This window comes from Pundamilia nyererei, unplaced genomic scaffold (assembly GCF_000239375.1).
Source record: "Pundamilia nyererei isolate P.nyererei 1_Seehausen unplaced genomic scaffold, PunNye1.0 scaffold00274, whole genome shotgun sequence".
Lineage (NCBI taxonomy): Eukaryota > Metazoa > Chordata > Actinopteri > Cichliformes > Cichlidae > Pundamilia > Pundamilia nyererei.
In genome coordinates, this window is record NW_005187675.1 from 164472 (window position 1) to 190869 (window position 26398).

A 26398-nucleotide genomic window follows, 5' to 3' on the forward strand; every position below is an offset into this window, starting at 1 on the left:
TTGGAACCATCATCTGTTTTCTCTTCGGTAACCTTCGCTCACGCTCTCGGTTGATTTTTCTGTAGTCGGCGCACTCATTTCCTCCATTACCCGGGCGGCTGGCTGCGTCCCAAACAAATACACATGTGCGGCTTGGCACTTGTGCTGTACGTAACAAGTCACGTGACGTGACACTGCGGCTGTGATTGGTTCGGCTCTGCGCTACTTAATTTGGATTGGCTGTTGTTGTTTTTGTTTTTTTTTTAAAGAGGACAGGAGAGACTAGGTCTATCGCAATAGTTTAACTTTTCTATCGAGGAAAAGTTATTTCGCAACACATATCGTTATCGTTCTATCACCCAGCTCTATCCGATACTTTAAGTTCAGCCTCAGGCTATTTAAGGTCCCCCATCAGCCCACGCTGACTCTGATTGGACAGCTCCAAAACCAAACCACAGTAATCAGATTCAACTGTTTTCCTGTATTTTCTTTTTAAATACGCGTTCAAGCCTTTCGATCCCAAATAAGCGAGCATCAACGACCCACTGACGAGGCTTTCCACTAAACAAATGGGCACACATGAATGACACGATTTTGCTGAAATGTTTACCTTCGTTTCTCATTGCAGTGACGTAGCTAAACCATTCTTTGACAGTAGCAACACCATGTGGAGGGTTTTCATGTCGCCGTCGTGTGATTTTGGTTATGGTGGCCATTGGGCTTTCGAGAGCACCACACGGCTTCGTGACCATCGTGTTGTGGCCGAGATGGAAATCCAGTGTCTGCACGATGTAGGTAGAGTCGTCTTTTGAGCCTGTGTGTAACAGAAACAATTCATAAAGAGATGCACCTTTATATATTTAGTTTTGATCTGTTCATCAGGACTGAGCATCATCTCGACTGAATAATATTAATATTCACGAGTCCCTAAAAAGAACATTTAGTCTCACCATCCTCCCAGATTTTCTGTGCCTCTGTCCAGAAGGCGATGTTGGGCTCTTCCAGGTGGAACAAGGCCCACGACTTGGAGCGGAAGTTTGGCCCGTGGAAGCAGGCCAGAGTCATGTGATTGCCATGGAGGCTCATCGACCCGCCAAGCTGCACGGCATCCTCAGGCAAGGGCGTCTGGAAGAGGGAGATGTGGCAGCCGGCGATTACCTTCAGCACCCCGGGCCAGTGGCGGTGATGGGCCGCGTCCATGTCTGCGTGACAAAGACAGTTAGGAGGGAAAATGAGAAGCAGGCGGACAAATGAATTCTGACTGGAACACGAGGCTTGTTGCTGCCGCTAACAGGATCAGATTTAGTGTGTCATGTTGTTTTTGTCCTTATAAAGCCCTCAATCTTTAAAATGTATGCTGCCTGTTTCGTTACTGATTATCTCATGAGCGAGGCTGATTACATTCAGTTGCTAAACAACCTTTTCAACTATTTGAAAAAGTTGTTTACAAATTAAGCTTATTAGAATTACAAATCATTTCACTTCCTGCAAGCAGCACAGCCGCCTAAGACGCTTGCTGTGCGCGCCTTATTATGCTACAGACTGTGCTCAACATTCACCCAGCAGTATGGAACGAGGCATGCTTACAAAGCTCTGCAGCTCCTTTGTCAGTGTTGACGACGGGGGTTTTGGGGGGCAGGTAGGGGCCAGGGCCCCAGGTGGAGAGGGCCCGCTTGCTGGTGTCGAATTGCTGAGTGAAAAACTCCTGCAGCTTCATGCCGATCTTGATGAGGTCTGGTGTGGTGGACCGTGAAATGATCACCTGGAAAATGTCCCACTGCAGGTCTCCGTGGATGAAGATCTCACTGGAAGGAGAAAAGATGGGGAGGGAAACGGAGCAGATGAGTGAAAAAGGTTGTTGCAAGAAACAAAGGAAAGGAGAGCAGGCATAAATGGCTCACAGATGAAAGAAAATGGCATATATTCTCGACATAATGTCGTGTAATTTGTGTATTCTTGTGTTCAAACTAGATACAAACACAAACCCCCGAGTCCAGACATAATTTTGTTCGGCTTGCTGAGCATTCGGAAACGTGGGCAATAAATGTCAGCAAATTGTCTGTTTTTCTTCATAACCCGCGATGCTTTGAAATTGTGCTCTCTAGTTAGTGTGCTTTGTGTTTCAACACTTCAGAAACTGAATACAAACCTCTTTGTAGAGAAAACATCTGCATTTCAAAGTACAGAGACATGGAGACGTGAAGCAGGCTAATCTCTGATGGCCACAAGAATGAAATGAATAAATGGCACTAAACATGACTCATCTAAAAGTGCTGTATTGATCGTGTTGTGCCGAACAGTGCAGTCACGCTGACATCATACCACACCTTTTCTCTGATAGGCTGGTGTCCACTGTACACAGGTTGACCTTCCATTCATCCTGCAGCTGCAGGTCAGCATTACTAAACACTCCCATTAGGATGCTGGAGCCCATGTAGTCCACTCGCGCCTCTGTGGAGCCCATGGTAATCTGGATCTTGTGGCTGGGCTGCTGGTTTGGATGCTCTGAGATGTGGGCTGCAAACCACACGATAGTAGTTACCAATGAGAGCGCACAAGCAATCCCATACCTCTCAACATCAAAATCAGTAAGTAAGGACTGACTTCTTCTTCTTCTAGTTTACCTGTTTATTGCTGCTGGACCACAACAGCAACGGGGCAACCATACATAGCAGAACTCACACTACACATGGCTGCTTTGTATGGTGTCTGAGCATGATTGCCCTCCTCCACAGCCCTGAAAGCTTAAATTCACAGCTCCACAACCAACAAGGCATATCATCTAAAAATGGTGCTAACCTGTGTTAAGATATTCAACTGGCATTCATGAAAACGCTTTAGGCTTTTGGTAGGTACAAACCACAACTGGTACATGTCAATATGTTTGGTCTAATAATAGTTTTATAAAGTCACACACATACAGCCACAGCTTCATGGCTTCAGTGTCTTTAAATACATGCTGAGACTGACTGTGAAGCCTCCTCTCAGATAAAAATGGCTCAGCACCTTGTTCTTATGTTTTTAGTCTAAAATACCAAAGTTAAAATGATTCATTTTGCTGTAAAAATTCGCTTTTGTGTCTATTTATAAACTATTGAAGGTGAACAGGCGAGAAGGTGACGTGTGCTTCACACACACTGTGGCAGATTTAGTTCATCTAGAGAGGACACTGAGTAGGGACGATTTCAGGCAGCAAGTACTTTCTTTAGCTGACTGCATCTCAAGCAGAAGCATCAGTGATCAGTGCTTAGATATTAAACTCAATGAACAAAGATCTAATATGCAATCACTGATCACTTCATTAGTTACACTTTGCTAGGACTATGTTGGACCCTCAGAGATTTTGGTCCATACTGACATGATGGGCTCATACAGCTGCTTCAGATTTGTCATCTTTACATCCATGATTTCAGTCTCTACATCCCAAAGGTGTTCCAGTTTAGAGTTCAACAAATTTATTGTCAAGTTTAAGAACGAGCTAGAGCTGCATTTTATAACATTTTGTAATATTCTGCTGCATATAGCCATCAGAATATGGGCACAGTGTGGTCACTCAGGCAGGCTGTGTCATTGAAATGGTGCTTTGTCTGTATTAAGGGGTCCATGGCGTGCCAACAAAATATCCTGCACATCATTACACCAGCAGCCACAACTGTTGTTTTTAAAGTGGTCGTTTTATGATTTTATCCCAAAAATCGAGACTGGTCACACCAGGCAACATTTTCCCAATCGTCTATTGTGCAAAAGTGAATTTTAGTCTCAGTTTATCGTCCTTTCGGAAAGAAGTCGCAGTCTTCTGCTGCTGTACTCCATGCGCTTTAAGAATATATGCTCATCTGCACATTTTGATGTTTTAACAAAGCTTATTTGAGATACTGTTGCCTTCCTGTCAGTTTGAAACAGTCTGACTATTCTCCTCTGACCTGTTGAAAGAAAAGTTCATCATTCGATATTTTCTCCTTTTTTCAGACCAGCCTTTCTAAACTTCTAAAACACAGTTGTTTAGGAAAATCCCAGCAGATCAGCCTTTTCTGAAATACTCACACCAGGCCGTCTGACACCAACAGCCATGCTCCAGCCACCATCAAAGTCACTTAAATCCCCTTTTTATCCTCATTGTGATGTTCAGGTTTAACTTCAGCAGGTTGCCTTAACTATGTCTGCATGCCTAAATGCACTGAGTTGCTTCCAGCTTCCAAGTGGCTGCTGTATCTATATATTAGCCTATTTAAACATTAAATGTAATATATAACATAAAATGCATTTTATGCCTATTTAGCAGAGTAAACATTTTTGTATGTGCATAATATTACATTACTGCTCCCAGTGTTTTAAGAACTCTAGCACTGAACTTTGGCTCAGCTCCACATCCACACTTTACACTCTGTTAGAATAAAAGCTGCTAACGAGTTGGAGAAAAACACCAGATGTCGGAAAAGCTGATGCCTTGTTTACTTACAGACCATCTCCAGGGTGTTCACGTCTATATTGCCACCCACCACCCCGCCCTTGGAGTCGAGCTTGGATCGGCCGAGGCCAACAGACATGCTGATCTCTCGGTCTCGGTTGCTTCCGACAGAAAGTCGGCCCTGACTTTTCAGCCCGCTGGTCGTCCAGCTGCAGGGACAAACAACTGTGAGCGCTCCTGAAATGCTGCTGAATAATGTAGAAGGCTTCTGTATGAAACATAAATGACTCATCACAAGAAGTTTCCAAGGAATAAACACAGGTAACAGAGGAAGAAACGAACAGCCAGTTCTGAGCGCTAAACCCATTTTCACAAGTCAACATGTCAACTGTGTTTTCTAACGTGTCGTTGTGCGTTTCACCTTCATCAGTTTGATGTGTTATTGCCTTTTTGCTTATATCCAAGTGCAGCTATTTTGACAATACAATTCTCGCTTTAAATCCAGGCTGCACCCTTGCATAAAAGTTTTTATGAAGGAAGAATATCCTGAGCTCATAAATGATTTAATTAGAGCTGGAGAAGTGTACCGTCTTGCCTTGGTGAGAAAGAAGCAGAAGGTGTGTGTTGTTTGTGGAGCCCACACACTTCCACTGTGGAAGAGGGTTATTTTTTAACTTTATGGAGACCCAGAGCTCATAAAACAGTACAGCCTTAGTTATGAGGGTGCTGTGTTTGCCACCGCTTCAGCATCATTTTCTGCACTTCAGCCTCAACCGTAGAGATCAGGGGTGTACTGACACCATATTGTGGTGAACGGTAAAATCCAGCAGTGCAGTAGAGTTAAACTGAACCCATAAGAGTGGACGATAAAGGGTGATAAGAAGTGCAGGAGAAGCACCCCAGAGGCATCTGTACACCAGTTTAACAGCTGTTTACTGCAGTAAAAAGGTAAATAAACAATGTTGGCTATGTTTTATTTAGACAGTAACATTCTTAAGTTAAATTTATAACTTTAGTTTTGCTTTTAGAGCTACAATGCATGATGAAGAGTGTTTTCCAGTCAGTAATTTACTGTTCAAGCGTGGAATCTTTCACTTAAGTCATTATCTTACACTAGCAAAAATTGCTACAATTAGATCAGCATGCGAGCAAAAAACTTAAGGATTCAGACCAATCTATAAGAGAGCTTCCAATAGCTTTTCTCCTCTTGGATCTTAATGATACCATAATAGGAAAGGATAATATAATGTGGACATCTCAGGCTCTCAGGAGGGAACTAAATCAGCTGGTTTCAAACCACATATGAACTGAGGGACTGCAACAGGGCCGGGTATAAGATAACTAAGGATTATATTGAAAGCAACTTTAAGTGTAAGGCTGGTTTCAATGATTGCATCACCTGTTAGGATACTAAAGAAAATACAGACCCTTGTAGTTGTAAACAGGCCTGATTTTGTCTGATGTGTGGCTGTGAAAACGCCTGGCTTTTCTGAGGCACTTATATGTTGTTGGCAATTGATTCTTGTTGAGATGAGATGAGAGTCTGTTGTAGCCATCGACAAGCGTTAAAGTGGGGCAGCCAAAAAATATACTTTGATTGAAAATCATGAGATACTTTCAGATGAAAGATTTTTATCTCTCATCCATTTAATTAGTGTTTTTCTTCCTTTAGTGCATAATCCCCCTGCTAATTCATTTTTAATGATATTTTGTGTTTGTTTTCCTAAAGTTTCTTTTATGTTCTTTTGATTTTAATGTTTTTTTTTCATGATTTGTGAAACTGGACAAGTGTGGCCAAGATATTCTATAAATGAAAATATAGTCAATAATTTTAAATCGCTTCTGTGTTTGAATTACCAGAGTAACCATTAAATCCTAATTATTAGCACGTGTTTGCACAGCGGTGGGTGCACTTACGTATTGTTTCCCATCACGTTGCTCATGTTCATTTGGACGGTGAGCAGCTTTAGGTTGATGGCAAACACCACCAGCGTCTCCCACGGCGACCCCTGCTGACCTGCTGCCTTCCCATTTTTACCAAATGAAGGAGTCGATGTTTTTGTGACTGAATCTAAAAAACAATGAAAAAAAGTAGGAAAAAATTAATTGCAGTTATTTTTTCTTCCTTATCTGGATTTTTGGGTGTGAAGATTCGTACTCTGGTAACAAAAGGCATTTAATGTTCCCCGTTACCTCTCCTTGGAGCGGAGGAGTCAGAGACGCTCCTGGTGCGACCAGGTGCAGGGGACTTGAGGTGCCCCAGGCTGCCTGGGGACATGTTGCTTCCGGTGGAGTGCTCCGAAAAGACATTGGGGGACTGGGGCACGTGCTGCGTCCCGGTGCTGCCATCCCACGTCCTCCAGTAAGCTTTCCGGCTGGACTCGGGGGACAGGTGATGGGTGACGTTTTCAGCTGAGTCAGGAGTGGCGGGGCCGGAAGCTGGAGCGAAGTAAAGGTTCGAAGAGGTAAGTAAAGGACACCTTTGTAAATGTCAACGTAAAGTGACTGCAGGAAATGTTTGCTAAAGGACTGCCAGTGAGACAGGATATTAAAAATGAAAAAAGGCTAAATGCACAGAGGTTAGCAGGTGGATGTTGGTGCTCATATCAGAATTTTTGAGGAGAAATGTTCACTCATTTCTGCACCGAGTTAAAGATTTTGTTTTTAGAAACCCATCTGAGAGGCAGTGCAGAGATTTATATAGAAGCCAACAATATCTCGCTTTAGTAAAAGCACATCAGTTTGTTGATCATTTCAAATAAAGATCAGCACTGACAGAAGCCTGGAAAAGCTCACTGTTCCCTGTGTCAGATGCCACATAAAAGCTGAAATTCTACAACAACTTAAAAGCCGGCAACGTAAACAACACACGGCCATCACAACACCCGAGTGCAACCGCTGAGCACTCACGTGGGAGGTTGATGGTTTGGTCCCCCAGGAAGAGGCGTCTGGCGATACTTCGACGATACCAGGCTCTCGGGAAGGCCAGGATCTCGCTCAGTCTTCTCATGTCGTACTTGAAGGAAGCCGAGCCGATGTCACACACAGCTGACGGAAGAATATCACATTAGTGAGCATGTGAAAGACTTCTTTATAAGACTGCACAGGATAAGGCCACAGTTCTAAAAGCTACAGGGGGAAAAGTATGCACTTACTCTCACAGATTGGAAAGACGTATTCTTCAGTCTCATTTATGTGCTTGTAAAATGTCCCATTCAGCAGCTCAAGCACTCACTGTGAGATGCCTATTTCAAACCCTGCGTTAGAGCTCTTGATGTTCCCACTCTCTTTTTACAGTGTGGCTAACCATTTTGGAGTGTTTCTTTTTGAACACGCAGGCTCTCCAGGATCGGTGCCTACACTCACCATACATCCTGCCTTTCTGCTGCTTCTGGCCCGCCTCTGAATGACTGGACTGGTGCCCAGGCCTGTGCACCAGCCCTTCCAACACCTGCTCTGAAAAGTGGCTGTGATCTGTCAGTCAGGGAGGCTGATTTGGTATGAGCAGCTCGTCATTGTCTCTCTTTTTATTAACTTGCTTGTCAGCGGTTTGTGCTTCCAGATGCTCATTTTCTCTTTACTAGTTTGCAGACACCTTATCGTGCATACCTGCAGCTGCATGTTGCAAAGGTTGTGCACTGGAGACCGGACAGGGTTTGTTGAATAACTTTATTGTAAAGTGACACTCGGGTTTTAAGGTTGCTTGTTCTAACTGTTTGGGTTTAATCTGGCTGTTTAATGGCGTAAAGCTCTTTCGCTATTTTTCCAATTTTCTTTTTAATCAGTTGGTAAATTTTAAATGGAATTCAAGTTCGGAGCCCTTTATTTCTTTGTTCTGACGAGCACCATTTGCCCATGGCTCTTTCACTACTTCTTTTGTTACTTTGTGCTTTGCTTGGCTTCACTGTTTGTATTCATCACTTTCATAAAAAGATAACATTTTTGCCTTCAGCCGTTTCCATCTGGTTGTTTGTGTTACTGCAGTTACCCCCCGATGAGCTGGGGTCACAACAGCCTGCTTCTGTGCTGGAGTACATTCCCACGGTGCTGCTGATATGATTGAGTACTCAACACAGAGTTTCATATCCCTTAAAGATGATTCTCTGAAAGGGTTCGCATCTGTTGTACGTCACTTCCACTTCATATACTCTGGCTGTATTTCTGACTGCTTTACAGAGAGAAAGAAAGGGGCAAGCTTCTCGATTCCCACTTTTAGTGAACATGAAATATTTAGCACTATGCAGGAGTTCCAAAAAAACACAACGTTGTGAAAGTTCCTGCTGAGCTGGGACAACTTTGAGACAGTTCACAGAAAGGATGGCCAACAAAAACACTGAGTCCCAGTCTTGTTAAGCACATCTGCCCAGGACTCCTCAGGCTGTGCGTGCTGACACATGCAACCGGATTTATTCCAGTTAACTAAAATTCTTTGCCTTACCCCTATTTTCAGAATTTAATTTAGGTTTAGTTAACCCTTCTAAAAAACTGCAGCTGCTTACCAAATGTCACCCCCAACTGCATGATTGATGTTTTACCTTAAAAGCAATTTAAGTGATGCACTTAAAAGCTGATTTATGGTCCGCGTCAGGGTTCATTTCCCTACCACTCTCCCTGTGCACAGAGAAGGATTGTGGGAATTTTAACCAGCGGATTAGCAACACTGACTCGCTTGTGCGTCATCCTCTAACAAGCCAACACTGTGACGTAGAAGAAAAGGTGATGGGCTGAAAATCGGGGCTTAAAAAGTAACAAAAAAAAAAAAGAAGAAGCACTGATGAAAAGCAGAGTGCAAAGAGTGAATCGTTTTTAAACACACAGCAAAACCAGTTCTATATATACACCATAACTAAGCTAAAGGACTGACAACAGCACAAACCTCAGCTTTAGCAGTGTTCAGTTCCAGTAGTTCAACATACAGTATATTTGACAGTCCCCCCACGTTAGCAGACGACAGATACAACATGAAGATATGGATCTTCAAAGCTCTGCGTGGTTCAGTATCAAAGCAGAATCAACACAGCACCATGCTGGAGCAAAGTCCTTCAAGCAGCAGGCCTCACGACTCAGCAGCCATCTTAAAATGGCTCAGTGTATTTATGTGGGCAGTCATGAGAACATAAAAACGCTGAAAATAATCAGAAGTCAAATCAGCTTTTGATAATTCTGCCCTAAAATCCATTTTTAACAAGTTCCCCCCTGAACATTGCACTTTGACAAACACCTTCCTTTGCTGTTGCAAACTCTTCTATAAACCCAAAAATAAACTGACAACTTTTTACTTTGTATAACTTTGTGCTGCATAACAGAAAGCATATATTTGATAAATATACCTCAACTTTTGCAGGAATTGTGTCAACTTCCCAATATTGTTATTATCTGTCTAATGGACAGGTGTTTTTCTCTGGAGACGACCGTGTACCTGAGATGTTGATGAGGGTGGTGTCCATTTTACCCCCTTTAGGAGGAATAAAGCTCTCAATGAAAGTGGGGCCTCCTGTTCGCCTCATCCTCGATAAGCTGACCTTCACAAACTCCAGGTTGATGCTCAGAGAGTCTTTCCTTCCTGTCACTGAAGTCGACTCCTCATCCACGGTACCTTCGGGAGGGGGAGGAGATATGGGTGATGGGATCAGATGGCATGTAATTGTTTTACATCAATCCTATCTACAAGAGGTGCATTTATTAGTGGATAAAATGCAGTCCTGTATCTTTAACAGATAAGAATAACACAAATGTTTAGCATACCTAACGGCCCTTGGCCCGGAGGCAACCCCGTGACTGCAGACTTCTGCTTTCCGGCGCCGTAGGGGTGGAAGACGTAGAGGGAGAAGTCAGACATGCAGGCTGTAAAGCTGAGGCCCGAGGAGTTACTCGGGGGCCCGGTGAGGTCGGACTGGCTGCTGCTGTGACGGCTTCTGCCCAGAGGGCTCCCCAACAACGGAGATGCTGGAAGGGGGCAGGAGAGACAAAAGAAATCATCCAGTCACACACTCATTAACAGCACTGTACACTTGTGATATATATAAGTCTAACATCCTCTAATGCATTAGCACTAACACAATTTCAGGATGGAAAGGAGTCAGCTACCAGCTATCCAACCTGTGCATTTAGTGACTCACAGATTTCCAAGACCTGAGATGCATCTTAATATGCATCATCTGGCATAAAGACAGACTGGAGAGAAGAGTAATGAATGCAGGAGAACATGCTGCGAGCAACATTAACTCACACAGGGCTCAGACATGCCATGGAGTGGCAGCTAATAGATATTCTCACGGTGTGCGAAAGACTTTAAAAGACTGTTTCGTTCACGTATCTCTGCACACATTAGAGCGCCATTATTCTGCCAATATAAACGGGGAAGTCATGTTCTAGATACCTTTGCTGGGAGGTGGTTTGGGGATATGCTGCCCGGGTGGAGTTGAGGAGGGCTGGTGTGACCCGTCTGTCACATGAGCTCCTGTCGGGGTCTCCAGTTCTCCACGGTTAGAGGAGAAGACCAGGTCTAACGAGGGCAGTTTGAGCATACACTCCACCCTGGACATTGGCAGGCAGCTGAAGCGGATCTGAGAGGGCTGGAAACAGAAGACAGTAGATGTTTTCATACACTAAAATTCTCATTGTAGTGTAAATTTATGACTTGTAATTGTTATTTGTCATAATACTTTCCTTGTGCTTTGAGTTTTTTCTTACATGTAACACATTAATTATTATTTATATAAACAGTCGACTTAAATTCCAAAGCAGCTCTGAAGAAATTGCACGAATGACAGCTCATCAGTACCTGGACTCTGACGTAGACAACCACATCCACGGGGAAGGAGGAGTATGCCGACGTTGAAGAGGAAACCAGGGAGGTGGTCGATTCCTCGAGCTGTTCCACTGTATCAAACTGACCCATGTCTTCCTCCTGGGATGCCACAGCTGATGGAAAGACATCAGAAGAAGTTTACTATGAATATCAAGACACACAATTCCTCCAAGAACACTGTCCCAAAGGACTGGTTTTAAAACACACCTGTGTAGTTCCTGTCCACTGGAGTGATAGGAATTGTCTCAAGTGCTTTTTCCAGAAAGTCCAGCAGACAGGGGCTGATCACCATCTCCTCTGGCAGGGTCTGGAGGGCCACCCAGGCATACAGCTTGGCCGTCTTTACCCCTCCACTGCTCTTACCTTTAGCTGCAAAGACACATGAAAGTTAAAGTCATCTCCACGCTAACAGCACTTTCAGAAGTTTGTTTCTTGAACTTCAAATAAACTGGAATCATATTAACAGAGGTTCTTTTAAACTGTCTTTTTGAGTCTCTTCCTCTGTGGGGCGCATCAATATGCATGAACCCGTTTGATCAAAGGGTGCCCTCTAGAGCCATGCCTTTAAAAAAATAAAAAGGGATGGAATCGCATGCATTTGATTTGGACGGTCCACGTGTAGATTTAAATCATCGGATCAAAGAGGCGTGGCACTTTAGTGTCGGCGATTATGGATGGTAGAAGGGCATGCAATTAAATGAGGGAATGCTCAGTACCTGATGGAATAGGTGGGGGCGGGGGAGGTAGGAGCGAGTTAGTCTTGCTTTGGACAGCATTGGGAGGATTTGGAGGGCCGCTATCTTTCATACCATACAGCTTTGACTCTTTGGAGAGAGTGCGAGGGAGAGAGGATCCACGCGAGGCGTTGGGTGACTCCGTCTTCAGGGTCTTTGAGTTGTAGTGCAACTGCAGGGAAAAATAAAGGAAAAAATCATTATTTAAAGCACAAAAAAAACCCTTGGCAGTTTGGATGATGTAGGAGAATCTGACCTTCACGTCCACTCCTGGAATGTAGAAAACTGTAGTCTCCAAGTCATTGGATTTGGTCGGCAGAGTGGAGGGACACTTCTTTCCAGCTAGGAGATGGCTGGAAGAGGGGTAGTTGGGCTGGAGCTTCTTCTTCTTGGGAGGAGATTCTTGGTCCAGGTTTCGGAGGCTGCGCTCACAGCTCCTATAAAACCCAAATTACTGATCTGAATATAGAATGTCTCATTTCTTCTGTCCAGTGAGGATAAATCATCACAGCTGTTCAGGTACTTCTGCTAATATAGAGTCTGATTTAATCTACGCTTAATACTACATTTGGGAGGAAATGTGAGACCAACTTTAAATAGGAGTTTGCATTTCCCAGATTGAGAAATGAACTTTTTACTGCACCTCCTCAAAGAAACATCCTCGTGCTCGGGCTGTTGAGTAGTAGGGTGAAGGACGCACTTCCCGCTGTCGATTTCCACACGGACATCCAGCTCAAAATCGATGTTTCTTTCCGTCGTTGGGCCACTGAAGCTGCGGTTGGCAGGAGTGCCTGGCCAGCGCTCACTGAACAACTGACTCACAGCAGAAAAGCCCGAGGACTTTCTCTGAGACGTTTGGCTGAGAATCAGGGAGGACAGCACCGTTTAGTGAATGCTGAAAATTGAAAAGCTTTTCTTTTTTAGACAAAAAAGAAATTAATGGCGCTTTCTTTTCTTAACTGTCATAACAAGTACGCCTGCACTGACAAACGCAATAAACTCACACAGGCCTTCGATAGCTCTGCTGTCTGTCATGCTCGAAGTCGTCCTTGTCCGAGTCTTCCGAGGAGGAAGAGGACAGGTCATCGCGCCTTATGTCGTCATGCTGGAAGGGAAGTGTGGGTGAGAAGACAGCAGGGGTGGCGGGGGCACTGAAAACTGAGTGATGACCATCGACAACAGATAGGGGATGGAGATGGAGGTGATGAGGATGGGATGAATCGTCAATGGAGACTGTCGACAGGTCCCCCTCTGACTCCTCAGGGAACTTTAGAAAAGGACAAAAGGTCAAACTCACACAGGAAATGGTTTAATGTCTGTCTAAATTTGTTCCTACATGGAGACATCGATCCAGGGAATCTGAGAGCTGGAGCTGATGTCTTCAGCAGAAATCCACCCAAAAAAGGAAGTAGTGTTCTGTAGACTGGACCTTATTAATTCGTTTAACTGATCAGTTCTGAAATTTGTGTTTACTCCTCAAATCAAATTTAATCTTTTACTTCTGCACGTCCAGAGGCAGAACACTACTCCCTGCAACGGTTCACCGAGGAGCTCAGAGGTCATGCACTTTCTGTGAAGAGGAATGACAGCTTGAAACAAAGGAAGGATGAGGATGAGAAGATGACATACCCCGTCTCAAGATGGTGACAACAGAAAAATGCCCAAGAAAGTGTAGAAGTATCCTTATGACAGCCAGGGACAAAGCCCATTTGTGTAGGGTCAACAGATCCCAAACACACTGACAGAGGTGAGCATCAGTTAAATTAGAAATAATCCATCTGCGACACAAATACTCCTTATAGGACAATATAGAGTTTTATATGAATGTGGTATTGATTTATTGAGCAAGTCTTGTTCTTTCATCAAAGAGTTAGAGATTACTATTATTTTTTAATTAATATCAGGATTATTGTTATCAATTTCACCGTTAATGATTTTATTGAAAAAAAAAAAAGAGAAAGATTTACACTCACCAAGAAAATAACACAACTGCACAACAGATTCATCACCATTCAGTTACAGTGCTGAGCAAATAAACCCAACGAAAGCTCCTTTGGGAGATTAAATAACTCATGTCATCAAAGGAATTTTGATTACGCTATTGACGAATATTTTAAGTGGCTACAGGTTGCTTGGCAACTACATAATAAGGTCACCATTTCATTATAAGACTTCAATCTCTTGGTTTTGTTAAAATTAAGTAAAAATAAATGATTTTTTTTAAATAAAATCATCTTTTATGATGGATTATGTGACGTTCACACATGCCTGTGACCACCTGTTTAACCCTAAAATTTCACTGGACTTTTTAAAAAAATTGTTAATAAGTAATTAAAACAGTCGGGTAGGGGGAGGGAACTTTCTTGTGGCTTCTGAAGAGAGGATTGTCTGAAAAAGTTTTGGGAGCCACAGTTATGAAAGTTGTTTGCAGTTTATGTTTGCAGTCACGCCCGCAAATAATAAGCAAGTTTTCTTATATAGTTATTATTCTCCTCAACACACATGACTGCCGTCTTCACAGTATGAGCCACAAATGCCGCTTCAGGGATGTGGGGTTAAAGAGAATGGATTCTTTTCCCCAGAATGTCTGAGTTATTATTTGTGATTGTGGCATTTTAAAAGGTAAACTGGTGACTTTATATTAAACGTATTATTTATTTTATCCTCGTGAAGTTTTTGGTATTGTTGGGGGCGATTAAGGACCTGCTGTTGTGACAAACAAAAGCCAACAGACTGTGACTCAGTGGCCACCCATGCATAGTTGTTAGAAATCACTCAATATACTAAGGTTGAAAAAAAGAAAAAAGATGATGGATTATTTTATGCAGTTTCAAGACAGGATGAGTGTGTGTGGGGTGTGAAACTATAATTCATTAAGCAGCAATTCAACTGTAAAGTGTTTTTATTCTGCAAACAATTGATTTTCTGAGAACTTTCTTGGGTTGAGGTCATTCTAAATAAAAGCAGGGATGAATTGCTGACTCTCACACTCAGCAGCTAAGGGAATAGTAGGTTTTATTATAAATCCGGATGATCCTCATGCACCAGTAATAAATCAAAATCTAACTTATTATGCAAATGAATGTCTACTGCATATAGCCGAAAGTTCCCGTCTTATCATCCTGTTTTGATTTTGCATATTCAAAATCCTGTCAGCACTGTCAAGGTAATCACAGAGGAGAGGAGGAAACAGAAGTTTTTGATCAGCGTTGGTTATGTATTTTCATTTTTTAAATTTTATTCTTGGACCATATACCTTGAATATATCTCCTGGACTGACAGGTGCAGACTCCAAAGCCTGATTATTAATCTTTAATTGGACAGAAGAGTTATTTTTAAAACAAGAGTTCATCCCTCTGTTTCTACTGCAACATACTGTACAAATCAGCTGTAACAGAGATCAGTTATGGTAACAAACAAACATGTAAATGATGGATGAGATGCAGATGATCGCATATAAAATTGCACAAAACTAAAAAAACAAAAAACAGAATATTGATTTGTTTGGAAATGCTTTAATTTATAAATAAATCAATTAAGAGGTACAATGCAATCTATTAATGTGCTACAGCAATGGATATCTGACACATGAAGAAGGCAGGCTTACCGTGTCCTGGATGTTGAAGGTGACCCGTGGTGCCGGAGAGGACACGTCCACACGGATATCTGGGAAATCTGCATCCACATCTCCGATTCTGGAACTGAAGCCAACATTGTGAGAATCTCATTTTTATTTGATTTTGTTTCAGAACATATGGCATTTAATCAGCCAACACTTGTCAAAGCCCGGCCTGTTATTAGTACGATTCATTTCAAGTCATTGTTGAGCATTTGTTGACCCCTCCAGAGTAAATATTTTTCTCCTGTGAAAGGTCTGAACTGCCTGAATATCAATACTACATTAATCCTGAGATAATCTGCATAATTACTAGAAACAAAATGCAATGAGCACTTCCTCTTCACTACATTCTAATTTGTGAGTCACTCTGTCCCTCTTTGTCAGCAAGATAATGGGAAAATGTTTGAAAAACATAATGGCAGCAGCAGCAGCAGCAGCAGAGAAGTGAGACAGAGGTCACATGGTCCTGTTTGTTTACAGTGAAGCTCCCTTAATCGTGTCATTTCTATGATAATCTGATACCAGGGAAGGTGCCTCCTGCTGCCCTTCTTTGTTACCTTTGTCTGTCCATCCTTTTTAGAGGTGGCCGGCCTGCTGCCGCTGAGATGCTTTTGGAGCGGTTGTAGCTTGGTTTGTAGCCAAGACCCCACTTATCCTTTAGAGAGGCCGCCTGGGAAAGAACAAACACAGCTACAAACGGGTCCATAAAAGGATAAACATGACCAACACCCTAGCATTATTTCATGCCATTTTAAGTTAAGGTGCTGTGGCGAATGCACTTCTACTCGGGGAAGGTAAAGAGACGGGGGATTCACCCTCATGCTGGAGCGACGCAGCTTCTTTCTGACATCTCTCCTGATGTCTTTGACGGCCACAGACTCCAGCTGTTGATAGCGCTGGATCTCCTGATTGATGGTTCCTTCGCTGGCCCCCAGTTTCCTGCGTTCGTAAGAAGAGGACACAGCTAGTCACTTAGTTGTTGCAACTCTTTAAACAGAACAGTTACAAAAAGCTGGAGTCTTACTTGAGGTCATCGATGACTTTGGCTTGCTCATTCAGTTCTCGGATGTCAATGACCCTTTTTGTGAACTTCCTCCCACGAGCATCAATTATCTGGTTTCCTGACACCATGGGCCTTCTGGGGTCAACCGCCTCCTGTTGCACCAAAGCAGGAAACCAAACACACATGGAAACACACAGATGTGGTTAAACTGATTGACAACTGTGACAAACTTTCTGATCAACAGATTGTGCAATAAGAATCCATCGTCCCGACGTCCCACTTTCTGATTAAAAGGTGCATTTTTGTGATTCAATCATTGGAAGTTTATCTGTAGAATTATCCACACACCAGGAGCCATGTCACAAATAAGAGACACCACCACCACCACCACAACTCCTAGTGAAAGAAGGAAACAAAGCTTTATTGCCAAAGGGAATTATGGGCCACTAATCTACTTCTTTTCACCCATCATTGAAGCTTAATGAGGAGGGCAGTGGAAGCAAATAACACAGCTCAGAATTTTGGAATCCACAGCCTTCATCACTTAAGTGCAAGTGCCTGAAATGTGACCTTGTAAGTGATTCAACCAGCCTGGAGAAAAGTTTAACACTGCGGGCGGCTACATACACAAGCCCAGGAGAGGGGTCTTTGGGTTCTGCCACTGCCTGGTAGGCAAGGAGATGCACAGTTTAAGTAGTCGATGGGGACAGATATGCTCTGAGGCCTGGGGCTGAGGCCCAGGATGTGGTTTACCAGACGCTTCCTTAAGGTCAGCCGAGGGCTGAACTCTGGAGTCTGTAAATAACAGCAGGGACAGGTGAATGGAAAGGTGGAACAGCCTGGGTCAGACTTTGCCTTCTGAAGCTTTTTTATTTTTTAAATGCAAGCCAGGTAGGATTTGTTCAAACGGACTGATGCATTATTAAAGGAATAGTTCAACATTTTAGAAATCCACAAACACTATCCTGTCGACAGCACGATGAGAAGATATCGTAGATCTTACCTGCGACACCACAATGAACAGCAGCTGGTTAGCTTAGTGAAGGAGAATATAGGCAGTCCTAAAGAACCCAAACTAACACATTTTATCAGTTTGTTTAATCTGTGCAAAAACCAAAGAGGAGAAAAAACAGCAATTTGCTGTTTTACTGAGGGGTTACGTGCCTGAGTGTTTCTTAGCTGTGACCTCAATCTTGTGAGGCTGCTGGAAACCAGCAGAAACTCATAACAGCCCCCCAGACAACCCAAACCAATTTGTTTTAGAAGCAGCTTTAGTTATCAACACATTCCCTGTTTTCAGTCTTTGCATCAAACTAAGGTAACAGCTGCTGCTGCAGTCTGTTATCTAATTTACATACACCACAGCGGTACTTATCTTCTCATATTACCAGCTGCAAAATAAGAGAATAGATGCATTTCCCTAAATGTTGAACTTCTTCTTCTGAACCTGCGATACTGACTGGCAGTAAACTCAACAGCTGAATATTCCCACTTCAGTTTAGAGTTTTTCTTTTCACAACTTTCAACACTGGAAATATATATTTTTAGATATTTCTTGAGAACTTTCTGACTTCTAAAGGAGACCATCTGATCTGACTGATGCAACAGCTGCTCGTGTCTCGTTAAAGTCAGGCTGTGAAAGAACGACTGAATCCAGCTGTGGCGGAAATACACAATTACTCTTTAGCAATCTTCCGAATTCAAACGAAACTGTAATAAAAAACGAACTGAGCGGTGTCTGACCATGTGCGTGGTGGGTGACATGGAGTCGGTTTCGTCCTCATCTGAAAGGTCTGCCATGTTCACAGAGTTCAGATCGGCGATGTCGTCTATGTCCTCCTCGCCCGTCAGGGACGTCAGCGTGTTGCCCAGAGCGTTGAGGCGCTTGCCGATATTGGGGTCCATGTGAACGGCGATTCCACACATCTTCCAAAGCACATTGAGAGTCCAGGTACCAGCGCTGCTGCTTTCTGTTTTGGTGAAAAGGAAGCCAGGAGTGAGAGGGAAAACAGTGGATGATGTTGGGAAAATTAATGCAATAAATAATAAAATTTTCCACACAGTCTCAATATCATTGTGCAGCTCTAGGGTGTGATCTATATTTAATAGACCAGAGCACAGTTAAAAGAACTTGCCTGCAGAGGGCTGCCCTGTAGTCCTGGAACACACTTCATATGTACCGTCAGGGACTACACCTGCACACAAGTACATACAAACAAATATCTTTCATGATCTCTATAGAGACACACTGACAGTCTTCTTCTGCCCACTAGCTCACAAATCAAATGTGAACGGGCTCACACAGTACAGAATTTGTATTTGAAATGGCTTTCTGCAACACTTAGATAAAAACATTTGCATAAACTGTGTTACTCACAAGCATTCATGACGATGTCTCCCCGGACTTCAGGCTTCCAGTCGTCCCAGGAGATCTCGAAGCCCTCGGCAAAGCGGATGCAGAAATTTTTGAAGTGTCCTTTACTCACCAGGGACTCGGAGGAGCAGGCGGTGATCAGTGTGCTCTCGATGGTCAGGACCAGCGCAGAGCCCGTGTCAAAATCTATGCTGTGATTGGCCTGGTGGAATGGCAGGGAGAAAGGTTACTCTGGCCTCAAGGGAGAGAGGAGAAGGGGGGAGAGTACAAGGAAAGGCAAACCACCTCCATTTGTTTGGAAAAGGAAGCGTTGGCAACACTTCATTCTGTACAGCTGTCATCAACTTAACCAAATATTAAGAACAATAGCACAATGGCAAATGATTGCACATTAAAGGGGATTTGCTATGCTTATTTCCAGCTCTAAACATTTTAGCTTGGACTCTAGATTATACATGATTCACGGTACAAAACAAATAATCCTTTTTACACCTTTCTGGCCTCTGTATAGTCTGTCTCCACACAAGCTGGTTTAACACCCTTTGCACCGTCTCTTTAATGCATCTTTATTCTTATGGCCTAAAACTCACCAACGGAAGGTTTGAATGGCAGGTGAAAGAGTGGAGCCAGAACTGTGTATCGTAAAGACTGGGCATCATAAAGATCCAAAAGGTCTGAAACTTTTTTGTTTGTTATTTTAGCATGTTTAATATTCAAGTCCACCTGAAAATAAGTCAAAAGCTTAACAAGACAGGTCCACTTTAAAACCTTCGAGGGAACAAGTTTAAGTGCTACTGACATAAATCTATCTCTGAGTGAAGTGTTACCAAGCTCTTCAGTACATTTCAAGTTCAAATGCAGAAAATCAGTGATTAAAGAAGAAAACAAACAAACAAACAGAAACCCACACATCCAAATTACATGAATTTGATTAACCTGACATTAGTCCCAGAATAGCAGTCTGATCATTATCATTAGGAAAATACATATATCTGTATCTGAACTATTTACTAGCCCATTTCAATCAGCTGGATGAAAATAATCAGACCACAATTTTGGGGCAGCTATTACAAGATCCCAGATATAAGCCAATGCAAAATACCACATGCATACAAGCGTAGAGAGAGCCCACCATGTGCAACACTGCACCTAACTATATTCTTAATCTAGTCTCGCATATAGAAACGTACATAACTTAAAAGCACTCACATAATCAATACTCTGGATACCAACAGGCATAACTTTTATTATGAAAACACACCTCAAACACCAGCCCAAGCTTCACTACTTGTTATGCCGCCGTTAGAGAAGCTTTTTTTAAAACCACAAAGCACCTATGATGCAGTATACTGCAGTGTGACAGGTTTTATAGAAGAGCGTCACTCAGTATCAGTCAACACCTCACACCAAGCCATCCCAAGAGATGTAATAAACTTTTGGTTACTTTTCGTGCATTTCTTTGCTGGCCTGCTGAAGAGCTGGCCCCAGCTTCAGAGTTTGTGCCCTCCGTAACTGGTTCTTGTCCTCTCTATGGAAATAAGTGTAACATAACTGTCTGCATCTGAAATCTTTCCAATCCTAGCATGCAAAGTGGAATAAGGATAATTCAAACTATGATGAATGAGTACAGTAAAATATAGGACTCCCAATATGCACATGCACATGTTGACTTAAAGTAACTGTGAGGAAGCCTGTGTGTTGGGACTGTATACAGATTTACAGCAATTGTTGAGGAGGCACTGACATAAGATGTGATAAGAGTAGCTCAACATCACTGAACAGTTCTTAAGGCTGTTAGTTTGGCATCAGTCTCACATGCCTGCAGACTGGTTGGTGTTGAGCTGGAAATCTCCCGAAGCCAGGGAAAAATGTGGATTGTCTAACCAGTTAGCAAGTGTTTTTGCTGCAAGTTGCTGGCTGCTGCTTGGTGGGATCAGCAGCCTTCAAAGTAAAGACAGTGTCTTATGACTGAAACCAACATGTTTCAACATAAACTAGTTTTACTTTGAAGGCAAGCAGTCTGCATTTCCAGTTTACCTACTGCTACACTAGGTGAGTGAGTATTTGCAGACATAGGAAATCAATGTCTTCCATGAAAACTACTGCAGATTGTGGCATCTACTAGCAATCAGTATACTAGTAGATTCATCAGTACATTCAAATGGAAGCAAGCCATAGAGCCACAAGCAGAGCACCTTGTTGGGGATTTTTGTTTTTTATAACTTTTCAAAGTGTGTATTTCAAGTCAGCATATATTAAAACTTTTACAAAACAAAATAAGTTGTGCACTTTATATCCTAAACCGAGCTTAAAAATATATAAGATTATTTATAAGAAAACAATCTAACGCTCAAAGGGACTGACCAATGACACTTGGGAGACTCAGTCATAGCATATTACCTGAGATGTGTTGGTAATTGGCAGGCAAATACCCAGGTCATTGACTGTCAGTTGCAGAAAGAGGGTGCTGAATGCCTGGGCGGAGGTCTGTTGAATGCCTGGCAGCTTATCCACCACTTCTTTTGTGGCCACGTGAATGTCCTTGTTGAGGGCCATACGCTGCTCATTCCAGTTGTCATATGCAGCTTTGTAGTTTAGCCAGAAGAGCACAGCTGCAGAAGAGCACAGTGGTGGGATGAATAAACATTAAATAAGATCTCACATGTCATTTAAGTAATTTATATCAAATTTTGAGATGCTAAGGAACCAAAAACTCCAAATATGGATCTAAATAAGGAAAATCTGTTTTTCCCAGAGCTTAAATAAAATCACACACCCATCCCACTTTACCCACCAGTGTTGGAATTGGCATCAAAGTGTGAAATAATGTTACACAGTATAAAAACATTAAAACCTATACTTTATACTGTTGATTGTTCAGTGTTACCCAACAACATTAATAGGAACAGAAAGTCTTTCTCCAGTAATGTCACCTAAATATGTCAGCTACATGTCTGAGTCTTATTAAACCAGACTAAGTAAGACTGACGGAGTCATCTTAACAGACAGACATGTTTCTAAAATTTCTACAAAGTGTTTGATGGGTCAGATTATTCAGACACACTAACAATGAATAATGTATAATGGGAGTTTGACAAAATGTTAACAGAAGCTGAAGTTCAGCAGGTGCTTCCAGCTGTAGATGTTTTGAGTTTATTACATTAACTGCAACATCAGTTAGTAGCAGCAACTTTTAAACACATGGAAAAGAAGCAAAAACTTAATCACTTGGAACAAATTATCCCAGACAGGTTTGATAAGGATCCAACAACACATTACATTGTGCTCTTTCCTCACATAGTCACAGCTTTTAAGCTGCCACATCCATTTACTAAACTTTATTACACGTGTATACACACACACACACACACACACACACACACACACACACACAGTCCCATAATTTCATAAAGGACATGCCCACTCTAATTACCAAAGTAACTTTAACAATAAAGCTGCCACGTTAAGAAAAGTCAAGGATAACGTATCACCCGCTGTACTGCATTGTACATAATGAGGCTTCTGATCCTGCTTCAGTCAAGAAAGCTGTGAGAAAAATCATCACCTTTAAACACAGATTAAATATCATGCAGCCCATGTTTTAAAAGACCTATACACCAAAGATAGAAAAGAAGGAATCCTAACCTCTGTCGAATGCCACGGGCTGAGCGAAAACCACTGGCCTGTTGAGGGTGATGAGAACAGCCTCTTTGTCAGTGGATCCACTGATTTCCTCCTGCAGAGCATTCCGCAGACCAATCCGAGTTTGGAAGTATGCCACTTGGTGGAAATCCGAGCCAGCTTCTTCATACACCTTTAAAGTGAAAGTAAGAAAAGGAATCAAATAGTCATCTATTATCGTAGGATCTACTGTACAATAGAAAGCGTCTTGAAGCGACTGTTGTTGTGATTTAGCGCTATATAAATAAAATTGAATTGAATTGACTTCATCTGATACGATAAAGCACGGGATGAACGGGACCTGTTAAGAAGTGAGGATTCTGTGTCTGTATGCTGAGTAAGACGAACTGCTTGAGAATACGTGCAGGATTTCATTTGTACCTGGTGCTTGACAATCTGTCCAAGGGCTAGGTTGAGGTCAACTTGACATTTTCCAAAGAGTTTCAGGTAACTGCTGCTGCCTCCAGCCTGAGCCTTGCACTGGATTCTGTTGGACAGCTCGAGCTCAATCAGGCCCGTCTCAAAGCGCACGGCTCGCATGGAGGGAGTGGTTGCTGTCATCTGGATTCCCTGTGAACACGAAGACAACAATAAAATCTCCACAGAGAAAACTTGAACTGGTTTCATCCCTTCAAAACAACACAAAGCTTCTCCCAAAGAGAATAATTTTGCATTTCTGAAACAAACTGAACATCAGATACCTTGAACCTGAGGCTGAGAGAATAAAGCAGGATTTTGGGTTTGTCTGCATCTGTTGAGGTGTCGTGCTCATTCCAGAGTGGGATGGGTTGTTCTCCTCCTGGCAGAACAGAACACACACACCTTACAGGTCACACACAAGCTGGATAAAACATAGCTGAATTGTGGCAATGTGGACCGGGGGCAGATGTGCAAGTATTAATCTGCTGTAGTCTTCAATTGCAGCTATTCCACTTTAATGTGCCTCCATCGTTATTCTTTTCTCTAAAATGGCAAAAAAAACAAAAACAAAAACCTACCACTACTCTTTCTGTTGGGCAATTATATCAATCAAGCCTGGTGAGCTTAACAAAATACTATCAATAATGTGGAAATAAACAAGGGTGGATTTGTAGCAGTGCATCGGGCATTGATATTTGAGGAAAAACGATTTTTTAGCAACTTAAGCAGCAGCTGTAGGATACAGGATGCTGTGGGGAAAAGCCAGATGTCTGAGATTAGATTAACTTTATTGATCCAAGAGGAAAGCTCGGCTGCTGCAGCAGCACAGAGGATACAGTACTGTAACGTGTTTGTGATTCTGGTAAGTCTCTAAAAATGTAAAAGATAATAATTAGAATAATAATGAAAAACCAGAAGGTTTACGTTACATTACCTGACACTTTCTGAATGACCTCGTTCACTTCCTTCATGAAAACCTTCTGCAGAAAGACCAGGTGGTTGAGCAGGTCTGTGGTCAGGTTGTGCTCAAAAGAGCCAATCTGTGCACGAGAGAAGACAGTGAACACAAAGATTAGTTAGATGTTACAAATAACAAAACTTTAAAGATTTAAAATGCAGATCGTAAATCAACAGGCCTTTAGTTAAAGCACCTGCTGCTATAACTTTTTTACCTCAGCTACACATCGCAGGTAGTTGCCCTGCAGGTAGTTTCCTTGTTTTGCTGGGAAGTCGTCTGGTGCCCAGCCCTGGTCTGAGTGACTATCGTGTTCCTCCATGATGTACTCTCCCGACATTGTAACCGGCGGCAGCGTGAGGCTGGCTGATGGCGACATAGTGTGCTGGGACATGTCCACCGGGGACACTTTTGATTGGAAGCAAAGTTTGTGGTTCGGCAACTCAAACGTGAAACTGGTTTGTGCTCCTAAAGACAAGTTGGTGAGAGAAGGAATATCATGACTCATTAACCTCAGCAAATTGGTACAAAAGGCTGGGAGGAAAACGATTATTTTAAATAAATATTGCAGAAGTTTGTATCAGATATATTTTCACACACCCGTCATGCCGTGGCTCTTCATGCGGCCCATCTTGTACTCTGCTTTCAGTGATGGGAGCAGGGCTGCGCCAATGGTGATGCCATCCATCATGGCGCTGAACTTGAGGACAATGGGCTTCTTCTCCAGGCCTTCGGGAAGCTGAGGGAACTCGTTGGCCTCGACAGGGGTCTGGTTGATGCTGGATGCTTTGTCAGTGGGTTGCGGGGTGGGGGTGTCCTCCCTATTAGGAGGTTGGCTGTTAAAAAACATAAAAACAATTACTCATGAGGTCAGGATTGCATGACTTTCTACTTTAGCTGCAACTTTGGCTTTTAAAGTATTACATAGCCTTAATCCCGCTTACATCCATCAACTTCTTTACCGCCTTTTAAATCCCTTCTTAAACGTTCTTTTACTGCGAGCTGTTAATGAATGTTTGCTATGTGTTTATAAATGCCGCCTTGTTCCCCAATACCGTGTTTGATTCTTTTTATAATCTCCTCTTGTTAATATTTCTGTTTTTCTTTCAGATGATTTAATTACTTCCATAGGATGAGACTTTGTTCAAAAGTGGAATACTGATAGAGTTTATGTTTATTATTATGTGTGCTGTGTTGTCAGGAGGGTGGCTGGCTGTGTGGGTTTCCTCCCACAGTCAGAAATGTCCATGTTAATTAAACTGATGATTCTAAATTGGCCGCCAGTGTGTGGGTAGATACAGTGCTTAAGTAGAAAGTAAAGTGTTTTATAAATGTGTGTGGAAATCACTGATTGGTCAGTGAGACTAGAAAAGTGCTACATAGTTACATGTTCAAGCGATGATGTAATATGTTAATGTCTGGACTGGATTTGGGAAGCAGCTCCTCCGATTTATCCACCCAGCCTTATGAGGTAAACTGCGTTGAAGGAAGCTGCACATGGAAAAGTCACTGCTAATGCTTTGATTCAGTTATGTGTGTGTTATTTTTCACAACTCTGCAGATACTGACTTCCATTCCAGCGAAAATCAAATTATAGACAAGTTCTTTAATACCCAAAGCACACCTACAACTCTATAAATATATTAACATAATTCAGCATATTACCATGGAAACAGACCACACACAGGTTTTAAAGGCGGGCGACAGTGTGGACCTGCTGTAGTAACGTGTCTGTTTAGTAGACATTACGAACTGAATGAGTAAACATTACACTTCAGAGACAGCACGTGTTGGATGGTGGATTCATTTATGGTTTCAAGTTGAGCACATTTTGAAATTGATTACTTTGAAGTGGGGGGAAAAAAAGCTGTGAGAAAAGCTGAATAGGTGAAGCGGACGTACGCATTAGAAGGCTGGCGGATGAGGTCGGAGATTTGCTTGGAGAGCTGATGGGAGCTGCGGACCATCATACTGTGCAGCGTAGCCGGGTGTTGGGGAATGTTGATCATGATGGCCCCCACTTTGAAGACAGCAGCGTTGTTGGTCTTCAGACCCCGCTGGGCGCTGTACAAGGCCTGAGACTTGGCGATGTTGCATTTGACCACCGTTCTGTAAACACAGAGGAAGCCGGAATAAGCAGCGGAGCAAAAAAAACTCAATCATAGAGAAGACGTAGACTTATGAATGAAGGTGGGGTTAGACACCAAACAGTGAAACACCATGCAAATTCAGGACTGCAATTATTTGTGTGTGCATTTTTGGTTTTTGGTTTTTTTAGGGACGTAATGAGCGGTTATGGTAGTGACGCTATGAATGAATAACAAAGAATGTACGGTCTGCAAGCCTGGCTGGCTCAGCTAAAGGAAAATGATATCGTGTGGACTAAATATTAATAGACTGCAGATTTTTATCAG

The 26398-nt window shown here is 42.6% G+C and overlaps 1 protein-coding gene across 5 annotated transcripts in view; it reads right to left on the reverse strand.

Moving 5' to 3' along the window:
- The window catches only part of kiaa1109 (KIAA1109 ortholog), an 81225-nt gene that overhangs the window by 6129 nt on the left and 48698 nt on the right, over nucleotides 1–26398 (reverse strand). For 2 of the 5 annotated variants that reach the window (XM_013915231.1, XM_013915230.1), the window contains 35 exons: nucleotides 25887–26093; nucleotides 24585–24820; nucleotides 24202–24452; nucleotides 23964–24069; nucleotides 23311–23408; nucleotides 22991–23179; nucleotides 22574–22742; nucleotides 21329–21540; nucleotides 20373–20456; nucleotides 18932–19130; nucleotides 18690–18749; nucleotides 18298–18524; nucleotides 17182–17349; nucleotides 16576–16706; nucleotides 16367–16490; nucleotides 16109–16221; nucleotides 15540–15633; nucleotides 15189–15242; nucleotides 12937–13199; nucleotides 12576–12791; nucleotides 12189–12369; nucleotides 11915–12104; nucleotides 11406–11567; nucleotides 11172–11311; nucleotides 10767–10962; nucleotides 10133–10333; nucleotides 9807–9983; nucleotides 7298–7435; nucleotides 6581–6826; nucleotides 6305–6458; nucleotides 4439–4596; nucleotides 2307–2496; nucleotides 1567–1784; nucleotides 930–1181; nucleotides 590–793 (listed from right to left, as the gene is read on the reverse strand). In XM_013915231.1, the coding sequence (XP_013770685.1) occupies nucleotides 590–793; nucleotides 930–1181; nucleotides 1567–1784; nucleotides 2307–2496; nucleotides 4439–4596; nucleotides 6305–6458; nucleotides 6581–6826; nucleotides 7298–7435; nucleotides 9807–9983; nucleotides 10133–10333; nucleotides 10767–10962; nucleotides 11172–11311; nucleotides 11406–11567; nucleotides 11915–12104; nucleotides 12189–12369; nucleotides 12576–12791; nucleotides 12937–13199; nucleotides 15189–15242; nucleotides 15540–15633; nucleotides 16109–16221; nucleotides 16367–16490; nucleotides 16576–16706; nucleotides 17182–17349; nucleotides 18298–18524; nucleotides 18690–18749; nucleotides 18932–19130; nucleotides 20373–20456; nucleotides 21329–21540; nucleotides 22574–22742; nucleotides 22991–23179; nucleotides 23311–23408; nucleotides 23964–24069; nucleotides 24202–24452; nucleotides 24585–24820; nucleotides 25887–26093 (6008 nt within the window). The remainder of the gene's footprint in view (nucleotides 1–589; nucleotides 794–929; nucleotides 1182–1566; nucleotides 1785–2306; nucleotides 2497–4438; nucleotides 4597–6304; nucleotides 6459–6580; nucleotides 6827–7297; nucleotides 7436–9806; nucleotides 9984–10132; nucleotides 10334–10766; nucleotides 10963–11171; nucleotides 11312–11405; nucleotides 11568–11914; nucleotides 12105–12188; nucleotides 12370–12575; nucleotides 12792–12936; nucleotides 13200–15188; nucleotides 15243–15539; nucleotides 15634–16108; nucleotides 16222–16366; nucleotides 16491–16575; nucleotides 16707–17181; nucleotides 17350–18297; nucleotides 18525–18689; nucleotides 18750–18931; nucleotides 19131–20372; nucleotides 20457–21328; nucleotides 21541–22573; nucleotides 22743–22990; nucleotides 23180–23310; nucleotides 23409–23963; nucleotides 24070–24201; nucleotides 24453–24584; nucleotides 24821–25886; nucleotides 26094–26398) is intronic. The other 3 variants (XM_013915232.1, XM_013915233.1, XM_013915234.1) reach the window with 3 other exon arrangements.